The sequence below is a fragment of the Delphinapterus leucas genome, chromosome 6 (genome assembly GCF_059928025.1).
Source record: "Delphinapterus leucas isolate spDelLeu-1000000601 "Yukka" chromosome 6, BTC_Dleu_Yukka2, whole genome shotgun sequence".
NCBI lineage: Eukaryota > Metazoa > Chordata > Mammalia > Artiodactyla > Monodontidae > Delphinapterus > Delphinapterus leucas.
Window position 1 is genome coordinate 71,720,530 of NC_143134.1, and position 10,603 is coordinate 71,731,132.

At 41.1% G+C, this 10,603-nt stretch overlaps 1 protein-coding gene across 3 annotated transcripts in view; it reads left to right on the top strand.

Moving 5' to 3' along the window:
- PUM3 (pumilio RNA binding family member 3) overlaps positions 1 to 9,088 on the top strand; it is a 42,818-nt gene extending 33,730 nt beyond the window's left edge. For 2 of the 3 annotated variants that reach the window (XM_089913250.1, XM_089913249.1), the window contains 4 exons: positions 81 to 303; positions 1,964 to 2,051; positions 4,389 to 4,479; positions 6,244 to 8,170. In XM_089913250.1, coding sequence (XP_089769376.1) covers positions 81 to 303; positions 1,964 to 2,051; positions 4,389 to 4,479; positions 6,244 to 6,385 — 544 coding nt within the window. In that variant the 3' untranslated portion in view covers positions 6,386 to 8,170. The other variant, XM_022573592.3, reaches the window with a different exon arrangement.
- Positions 9,089 to 10,603: the final 1,515 nt, after the last annotated feature.

The window sequence follows — 10,603 nt, forward strand, 5'->3', positions numbered from 1 at the left end:
GAGATTTCTGTGATAATAAAACACCATATTTCCTTTGCTATTTATCTTACCTTAATTCTTCATTCAACATGTTACCACAGTAAGAAAGATACAGAGATCCGCCAACGAGAACTGTTAGAATCCATTTCTCCAGCTTTGCTAAGCTACCTGCAAGGACACGCCCAAGAGGTGGTGCTGGATAAGTCTGCGTGTGTGCTTGTGGCTGACATCCTGGGAGCTGCCATTGGAGATGTGCAGCCCGCCATGAATGCCGTCGCCAGTTTGGCAGCGGCAGAGCTGCATCCTGGTGGCAAGGATGGAGAGGTACTGTGCTATCGTGAGACAGGCGGGAAAGCCACAGTGGCTGCAAAAACTCCAATTACTGGGAACATTGCTATAAAGAGAATTTTAGTGATAATTAACTCACCTCATACCCACAGTACATTTGGAAATTGCGAATTCAAAACAGTGCTGTTAACACGCACTGTCTTCTGATGATTCCACATACCTGTAGAGTAAAAACAAAATCCTCTTAATGCTGTCCATGATTGACCCAGGCTGTCTTTCCAGTATATTCTGTGTTCTTAATTTTGTTTTGAATTTGCTGTGGACTTTTGCACTTCCTTCATTTGTATGTACTTCTTTTCTCAACCTCACGTGCTACTTATGTTTCCATTTTCCTGCGCTCTTCCTGTAGAAAGCCTTATTAACCCTTCCAGGGCCTTGGAATCCTTCTCCGTGAAGTCTCCCTTAATTCCCTCTCAATCAGAAAGTTTTTGCTCTTTCTGAAAGCTCCTGCCTGTGTTTTTTGGGCCTTGTGTTATTCTGCCTTGTATCTTAAGTTTCTTGGTTCATGCACTGGATATGTGCTAGGCAGTGGTCAACACCCCCCCACCCCCAAAAAGGAGAATACCATTTGGGGAAACACAATACTTGAATAAATATGCACACAAATGATTATTTATTGTAGAATAGAGATACGTGCTGTGAAGGAAAACACCAGGTTCTATGGGATTATATACAAATGGGAGCCAACCTGTCCTAGAAGGGCTTCCTGAGGCAGTGAAAGCTAAGCTGAGACCCAAAGGACTGGTAGCTGAGTGAAGAAAGAAGATTCTAGGCAGAGAGAAGAGCATGTGCGGCCGCCTTGGAGGAAGGAAGAAGCTCGGCATGTTTGAGAACAGGAGGCTCACGGGGCTGGAAATCAGTGAGCAAAGGGAAGAGGAAGGCGGAAGCCAGATCCTGCCAGGCCCTCGCCCAGTGCTGGGTTGTGAGCTCCTGATGGACCCACATGGATGGGGAGCCCACTGTTTTCTGACACAGGAGATGGGGAAAGAAATGGGCCATGGATCTTAGAGACACCCTGGCTCCTGCCCTCACAGGGCAGATCCTGTTAACAAATTGGGACGATGCATGTGTAATGAAAGTTCCTCTGTAAGGACACAGGGCCTGTTGTCTCCCGTGCTGGACAAGGAGAGGTCCTAGGAGATCTCTGTGCGAGCAGTTGGTATGGCCCTTGAAAAGGAGTGAGGTTAAGCTGAAAGATGCTTTCTTGGCCTGCTCATCAGCTAGTGCTCCTCGGGCATCACCTTAAATGATGATTTAAACATCATTCAGCATTTAGGTTTTAATGTTTCTGCTGTAGTGTTCTGTCCCATCGGTTTCTTTGCTCCTCAGAATTACGTATGACAATCTGGAAAGTGGTTAGCATGATCTTAAGATGAGCCTGGTGGTGGAGCTGTTCAAACTGGAGCTCATGAAGCTGAATGTGAGCTGCCTCAGTGGCCATGCTATGTTGAATAACCATCTTCATTTCAGTCAGGGTTGGAGTAGATCTCTCGTCCCTCCAGGTGTAGTAGTCATTGTAGATAAAGACCTCTTAAGCCTTTTGGAACTTTCAACTCGCCTGAGACTTTATCTGTATGTGGTGGTATAGAGTGGATGAAAACAGCTTTTTAATTAATATGTTCTTGACCCCTCACAGCTTCACGTTGCAGAACATCCTGCAGGACATCTAGTTCTGAAGTGGTTAATAGAGCAAGATAGAAAGATGAAAGAAAGTGGACGAGAAGGTAGGCTGTGCAACTTGACCTTTTCTTGTATTGGATGTGGAATTTCAGTCATATCTGGCATCCCTGAACTTTATGCCGGCCATTTAAGTTCAAATGAGAGTCTGTTGAGTTTGTGAGTAAGAAATGATTTAGTGGTTGCAAATAATGCATTTTCCCCCTGGAAATTTGTCTCCTAGAATCCTTTCATTTTCTTTCCCTTTCCCACCCTCCCTCCCTTTCTCTCCTCCCTCCTCTGCTACTTCAGACTTCAAAACGGGCTTGTCCAACATTCTAAAATGCCGTTTTATTCTTTGAGGATGGTGAGAGCAGAGTAGGAGGGCCAGTTTGTGAGTATCATCATCCCAGTTGAAAAGCATATTTATCTTTAGTTTTGAGGAAAGGATAAGCAGAAGAAAATTATCCTCATCAGGGAATTTTGAACTGGTGCCTATTTGGCATTGAAATATATATGACCAAAGAGCAAGCCAGGCCTTGGCACTTCCTGGTTTTTCATAAACCTTACAGCTGCTCTGTAGAAACTCAGCTCTCAAGAGGAGGACAGCATCTTTTATTTATTGATGAGTGAAAACTTGCATATCATTCCCCTCTCAGTCCTGTCTTTGACCAGACCTTCTCTTTCTAAATTCAAACTCCATCTGGTATTTTAGCCACTAAAGAGGCTTCCTCCCACTGAGTTAAAACAGTTTGGGCTTTCTGTTACTGTGTCTGAAAAAAGTGACAGATCATGAATTTATGTCTTGAGGCAAGTTGCAGTTCTAATGGCTAATGAGGCAACCAGTATAGTAATAGAACTGTTACTTCTCACTCTGACTTTAAGAACAGAGACTTGGGCCTATTTCTCACTGTAAATTTTTTAGAAAAGAGGAAGCTTCTGGTAATAAATTTTGAAGAAAAAATAATGTATTGAATTATCTTTTTATTATTAAAAAGTTGGTGCATAGTTGAGCTTATGTCAGAAAAGTCGTCTTGCTTTTAAAATCCAAGCAATTTTCTAGTGACTTTTCTCCTCATTTAAATTGCCCTGGCAACCCTAAAACACATCTGCTTGAACTTGATGTATTTGTCATTTTCATGTAGCACCAAATGAGTGGCTAGCTGTCTTGGTGATCTGTTGCTGTGTAACAAGCCACCTCAAAACTTAGTTTTCAAAACAACAGTCATTTGGTCAGTGTTTGGTGGAGCTCAGAAGCTCTACTCTGAGTCATCTGGGGCTGCTTGGCTTGGGGTTGGATTATCCACTTTCATAATGGCTGGCAGTGGCTAAGTCCAGCAGCCTCGTTTCCTCTCCCTAGGCTGTTGGGTTTCCTCACAATATAGTGGTTGAGTTTTAGAAGGACAAAGTAGGTGGATGGTACTTTCATGATTTAGCCTCAGAAGTTATTTAAGGGCAGTTGTACGGTACTCCCTTGATTAAGTCAGTCACAAAGGCCCACCCAGTTTGAAAGGAGAAGACATCAATTCCACCTTTAGGTGAGGGAGTGGCACTATTCTAGAAGCATACACAGACAGGAGATATTGTTGTGGTCACCTTTGGAAAACATTGTCTGCCTCACCAGCTGATTTCTGTCCCTCTTGAGCATGTGCCACGAAGAGTAAAATAGTCGTGGGCCTCTTGGCTTTTAAAGGCTCCTCATATTTGGGTATCTTTGAATTTTACATGCTACCTACCCAAGATGTTTGCCTTTAAGATAGGTTGTCCCCACCTCCATCTGTACCAGATCCTAGTCTTCAGAATTTCTCCTTTGTCCAAGAGTTAGTTAACAACTTAGGTGGCACAGTGAATAAGATAATACACTCTGAGACCTTGGGAATCAGATATACTATAATAACAAAAGATGAATCGTATTTTTGATGGGTGAACAAATGTTTAGTATTGTAGAGAGAAATTGCCAGGTGTAAGCCAGAATAGTCATTTGACCGTTAATTGTGTTCAAGGCACCTTCTGAGTGAGCATTTTCCTTGAGGGGAAACTTGATTTTAACCAAACAGGAGGTGCTGCTGTCAAACATTTACTTCCTGAATAATTGTCAGGGTTAAATCATTAAATAGTACAAAGAAATGCAAACATGACCAAGCGAGCATTTTATAAGAAGTCATTGTTTCTCTTGAGTAATTACTGCTAAACATAGCTGAGGATTTGGGTCAGAGTGGAGAGAAATGGCTGTATTAAAAATGCATTGCATAAAGCTGAGCTAGAATTTTTAGTGTTAAGTGATACTGGGTGAGAACGCTTTATTAGCTTTCTCGTTAAAACAGGTTTCCAGCTTTAAGCGTAGTAGGGAGAGAGATTGGGAGTTTAAACCTGGGTATATGATGTTCATTAAGTTTATTTTACAGGTTGTTTTGCAAAAACACTCGTAGAGCTTGTTGGTATGAAGAACCTGAAGTCCTGGGCTAGTGTCAATCGAGGAGCCATTATTCTTTCCAGGTGTGTAGAAAGTGTGCCTTTTTTCTGCTTAGGGTCCTCGTCCTCAATGCCCGTGGGTGCGCAGCATGCTTCCTTCACACTTACTTCTCAGTTCTAATGTCTGTTTCCAATAGTCCAGCATTCCTGTCAGTTACTCTTGGTCTAGACAAGTACACCAAATATTAGAGAGCAAATGTAACTCTTTGCATCAGTCCTTACAGTTTTTTTCATATGCCCTCTTTCGGATGGCGAGCACCATAAAATGAGGGCATTCACAAGGCATCATTTGATTGTTTCACCACATTTAGGGTTTAGACCAAAGTTTACTTGTATTCTCTTTTAATGGATTAGTTTTGTTCCTGTAAAAACTGACAGAGTTGTTTTTCAAATCGTGACTGACTTTACTGACTTTGTTTTCAACTATTCTAAAAGGATTCGAGAAGCATTTGCTATTAAAGTCTGCATGCTAATTAATCTTTGTTTCTAATTAAGATGATAGAAAACTGATGATTTGTGAATTGAGACATATGCTTAACTTGTATATTGTTGTTTGGACATAGGTTGAGTTTATAATTTACAGGTCATTGAAATTTCCATCTATTCTATTCCCAGATAAGATCCTTTTATTAAGGATATTCATTTTAAAATAGATTTGTGTGTTGTTTTGAAGTAATCACTGTTGATTTTTTTTGCCCTGTGTTATCGAGATTTGGAAAAACAGTCACCAGTCTCAGCTTGAATTTCCCACAGTATTTCACATGCAAGTTACTATGCAGTTTAATTTGTATATGTTTATAAATGTTGTAGGCATTTCTTCAATATATATTTTGATTTGGTACACATATACTCACAAATACGTACATTCCAAACGGGCATTCATTATTTTTAGGTATATCAGTATCTCCAAATATATGGGTGATACAGATCACTAGTTTATTTCTCATTAAAATTAGCTAATTTTCCAGTTGGTGTTGAACAGCCAGAGTCTATTAGCTGAAACATGAACTTTTTGACATGAATTTCTTTACTGGGCATTTGGAATGTTAACACCTACTGACACATTCTTTCATTACACTCAATTAACTAAAAATTATGGCAATGCCGTAAAATTAATTTTTTTTAACATCTTTATTGGAGTATAGTTGCTGATTCACTTTGTTATACAGCTATATGTATACATATAACCCCATATCCCTTCCCTCTTGCATCTCCTTCCCACCCTCCCTCTCCCACTCCTCTAGGTGGTCACAAAGCACCGAGCTGATCTCCCTGTGCTATGCGGCTGCTTCCCACTAGCTATCTATATTTGGTAGTGTATATATGTCAATACTACTCTCTCACTTCGTCCCAGCTTACCCTCCCCGCTCCCCGTGTCTTCAAGTCCATTCTCTATGTCTGCGTCTTTATTCCTGTCCTGCCCCTAGGTTTATCAGAGCATTTTTTTTTAATTTTAGATTCCATATATGTGTGTTAGCATACCGTATTTGCTTTTCTCTTTCTGACTTACTTCAGTCTGTATGACAGACTCTGGGTCCATCCACCTCATTACAAATAGCTCAATTTCGTTTCTTTTTATGGCTGAGTAATATTCCATTGTATATGTGCCACAGAACCAGGAAGAAATAGAAAATATAAACAGACCAGTCACAAACACTGAAATTGAGACTGTGATTAAAACTCTTCCAACAAACAAAAGTCCAGGACCAGACGGCTTCACAGGCGAATTCTGTCAAACATTTAGAGAAGAGCTAACACCTATCCTTCTCAAACTCTTCCAAAATATAGCAGAGGAAGGAACACTTCCAAAGTCATCCTACGAGGCCACCATCACCGTGATACCAAAACCAGACAAAGATGTCACAAAGAAAGAAAACTACAGGCCAATATCACTGATGAACATAGATGCAAAAATCCTCAACAAAATTAATTTTTAAAGATTGCTCATCAATCAGAGCCCCCCTTGGGTGGATTTCAAACATGAGAAGGATACTGTCGGTTTATTATGGAATATTCCTTAAAACGGCAATATGAAATATCTGAACATGAAGTATCTGAGGTTCTAAAGGGAAGTGAAACTGGAGAAAAATTAATAATTGATTAATATAATAATTATTTTTATTTGGCGTTAGAATATTGTCATGTGCTTGTTTGGAATATTGTCATTTTCCTTGTTTATATTTTTCTTTAAAACTCGTGCAGTATGTGTATGTGTGCGTGTTTGTTTTTGTTTGTTTGTTTTGCTAAATCTTTTTTAGAGTAAGTGACAAAGTGTCATTCTGGGTGAAAACATCAGCCATGTATGCAGTCTGAAAAATAACTCAGGGAAGCATAATTCTCTAGCATTTAAATGCATGAGCTCTAGACAGACTGCCTGGGTTCCAGTCCCAGCTCACTGTGTGGCCTTAGGCAAATTACTCAGCTTTTCTGAGCCTTAACTTTCTTGGATGTAAAAGGAGATTAATAATAATCCTAGGTTGTTATGAAAACTAAATGGGATGATGCATACATAATGCTTAGCATTATGTTTAATGCGTGTGTTCAGTAAATATTAACTTGTGTCACTATTATGCACTGTATGACTGCGTTTAGCCAAGGTTTATAAATGAGAACACCTATGAGTCACAAGTCTATTAGGAGGGCACTTTACTTTTCAGCTTTGCAGGTGGCAAGCAGTACTTGTTGCTTGTCTTCCACAAGCATGTCCTCCTCTCTGTGGACATGATGGAAATTATTGGGACCAGGGTCTTTCAAACATGCCAAGTGATTTCTTTCTGGGTTGTGTTTCAGTGGTCAGCATTTAAACGTGGTCATGAGGACGTCGGGGGAGAATAGGAAATTCGGCCCTGGGGTTTGGTGGTTGAGTGCCTGTGACTTGGCCCCTATTTAGAGAAAGGGGCCTACTTGTTGCCAGTCTGAAGAGCTCTGCTCACCTGTGATAAAGTACGCCAGCAAGGTCTCAGAGAGCAGAGCTGACCTCATTTTGTTGAATGAGTCACACTGATCGAGTGGTTAACTAGGAGCCCGGCTCTGGCTATAGGTGCTTCAGATACAGGATCATGTGAGCCTCAAAACACAACCCTGTGAAGAAGGCGGGTTCTCTTGTTCCCATCCTGCAGGCCAGGAAACTGAGTCTTTGAGAATTTAAATAGCATGCTCTTGGTTGTATAGTTACTGAGTGGCAGAGGCAGGTTTCAGATCTGGGCAGTTAAGCTCCAAGGTAAAGCTCTTTACGCCTTCACTCAGTGTTTTGGCAATAGAGTTCAGTAAGAAGGCCATTCATTAACTGCTTACCTTTCATGCTCCCCACCGTTCCTCCGTGTACACCTATTCACGCATGTTAATTCAGTCACTCAGTGAGCATTTCTTGACTGCTCTGTGTACATGGTACCATGAGATAAATAAAGCACAGGGTCCTTGCTCCTGAGCTTTTCTAGGTGGAGAAGGAAAGGTAGAATAAATGTAGTAAACAATTTTAAGGCAGGGTGTTCGTCCTAAGACAAAGTGAAAGCAGGACCTATTATGAGGTTTTAGAATATAGGCTACTAGCCCCCATCATTCATCTGATCAATGGGGAAAAAAAAGTATTTATAGTTACACAACTTGTCTCACAAGTCAATGAATTTTTTGTACTGTGTGCGAAGTTAGTATTTGCAGACGATCTAAGGGTTTTTTATGAAATTTAATTTTTTGCTTGTTAATTTTTGTCTTCTCTCTTCAGCCTTCTCCAGAGCTCTGATCAAGATGTTGCAAATAAAGTCAAAGCTGGATTGAAAAGCCTTATTCCCACATTGGAAAAAAGCAAAAACACCAGCAAAGGAATAGAAATGCTACTTGAAAAACTGACTGCCTAGGTAGAAACTGTTAAGAACAAGTTGGAGTCATTTTTCCTCTTCTGTTTTCCCAGTACAGAAAAGAAGGGCTAGGGTCCATCTTACTGGTAATTTGGGTGCTCTGTATATGTGTTTCTTCTTTGTATAAGAATCTATTGATAAAATGATTTCTAAAAATGGCCTTTGTAAGAAAAAAATCTCAGCCTTCTCTTTTATCATATTGAATAGTAAGCAAATTACAATGTAAAATGTTTAACAGTCATGCACAGTGAGACCAACCAAATTTATATAAAATAGTTGTGTGCATTGATTCAGGGGAGAAGACATCTTCAGTGAACAGTAGTCTGAGAGGGCTTCATGGAGGAGGAGGAACCTGAGAGTTTCCTGCTTCAGAGGAAGGCAGGATGTGGTAAAGGAGAGCCACGGGGAGTCCTTGGTGGGAGCAGTGAGGTGGCAGTCAATGGTTTTGAACTGAACTTCAGGAAGGCTTGGGGCTTGTTGGGTACAGTCATGGGGATACTCTGCATCCAGGACAGCTGCATTCCTATCTGCCTTATGGATTGGGTGCCATGTTAGATTTTATTTGAAACAAGCCACTCCAGGAAGTTAAGATTTTTAGGAGGAAATGTGCTGAATGAATTAGGGGATCATAGTGGGTAGCAGTGTTAAGGTCATTGTCACAGGAGAAATCTTCCTGTCTTTGAAACTGGGCCTTCCCAGTAAATAGCTCCTTGTAGTGAGACTTTCTCTCTTGGGACTTTCCCTAAAGTAGTTGAGGCCTACAGGGTTTGAGTTAGAAGGATATGCAAATTTGTTAATAGTGCAGAAGTTGGAATTTAAGTACAAGTAGGATGTTTGAGTTTTAAAACTACACTTGGCTTCCAAGCAACAAAGCTTGGAAGGATTGGTAAACCTTGGAAGAATTCATAGCCAGGCTCATGTAGCCCTGCCTATGAATACCTGACTGCTTTCGAAACCGAGCTTTGGGGCTTCCTCTAAGTAGCCTGATGTAACAGGACACCCACTCAAGTCTGTCACTGCAGTTACACCTCAGGTGAACAGCTGTGCCTTTCCTACCAGACCGCTGGGTCCCAGGACTACTCCCAACGGATGAGCTGCCAGGACGTTACCTGCTGCCCTCTCCTGTGGGTGCATTGAACCCTGCAGGAGCAAAAGAGCCGATGCCTGTAATTCTCTTTTGGCATGGATTCTCCTCCTACCCCCACCCTGTACCCCGCCCCACCACCACCACGACCCAGCCAGGTCTAAGAGTAGAGGTGGGACCGTTGGGGGAACTGGGGGTGGTGTGGGAGACAATGGGGAAGAGCTTGCTTTTGTTTGACTGATATGTTGTGTGTTTGTTTTCCGTATAAAGGGCCCATTTGGAAAGAGAGGGGGACAGAAATTCTGCTGTTTGTTCCATCTGTAAGACTAAAAAAATAACATCCGTAGTTTGGAAAGTTAGAATATTATGAAGCATATAACGAAAGAAGAAATTCTTCTTCTGCCCCCCTCCTCCACACCCCTGCCTTGTCCTCCCCAGAAGCAACGACTTTCAGTTCTTTTTAGCTCTGCTAAGTTTTTAAATATATGATTTTTGTGGGTTAAAAAAAAAATCTATCCGTTTTAGGCATTTTCTTTTAACTTCCTGTTATGGAAAAATACAGATTGAGACTCTTCACCACCACTGTCTCCCTACTTCTTTTCTTTCCATTTTCCCAGTAGAATTGCATCATCTTTGATAAATTGATGTTCAGTTTATATGATTATGTTGACGTCAGTTGTTAAATACTGAAGGAAGTAGTGAGTTGTCATGACATTTCCTATACCATTTTTTTTCTTGGAATTAATAAATTGCCTCATTTATTTTTATTTGCTTACTTTCCTACATTCCTATAATTAATTTTTCTCAAAATGTCCATCAGAATTGCATACACTCTTCTCCAGTAGGCATTTTCCTCTTTTTTCAGCCTGGCAAGGCTCACATGTTATTCTGGGGTCAACCCCTTTCCCGATGGCTCCAGTATGTCCCATCTAGTGTGCCTCCAGTGGGTCATAGATGTGCTGAAATTTTAACAGCTTCAACCCTTACTCCAGCAGGCCATACAAACATTTCCCTTGTGTGGTTCATGCAAAAGATCACTGGTATGAACTAATCCCAGGGGCCCTTTCCTTAAGTCAGTGATGGATTTAGGAAGGAGCCTGGCCAATGGACCTCAGAAGTATATTCCTGGGAGAGGTTCCTTTGGTCTCACACCCACAAGGAACAGAGTCCCTTTCCTGCCGGCTGACTTTAGTATATGCAGAAAGCATAC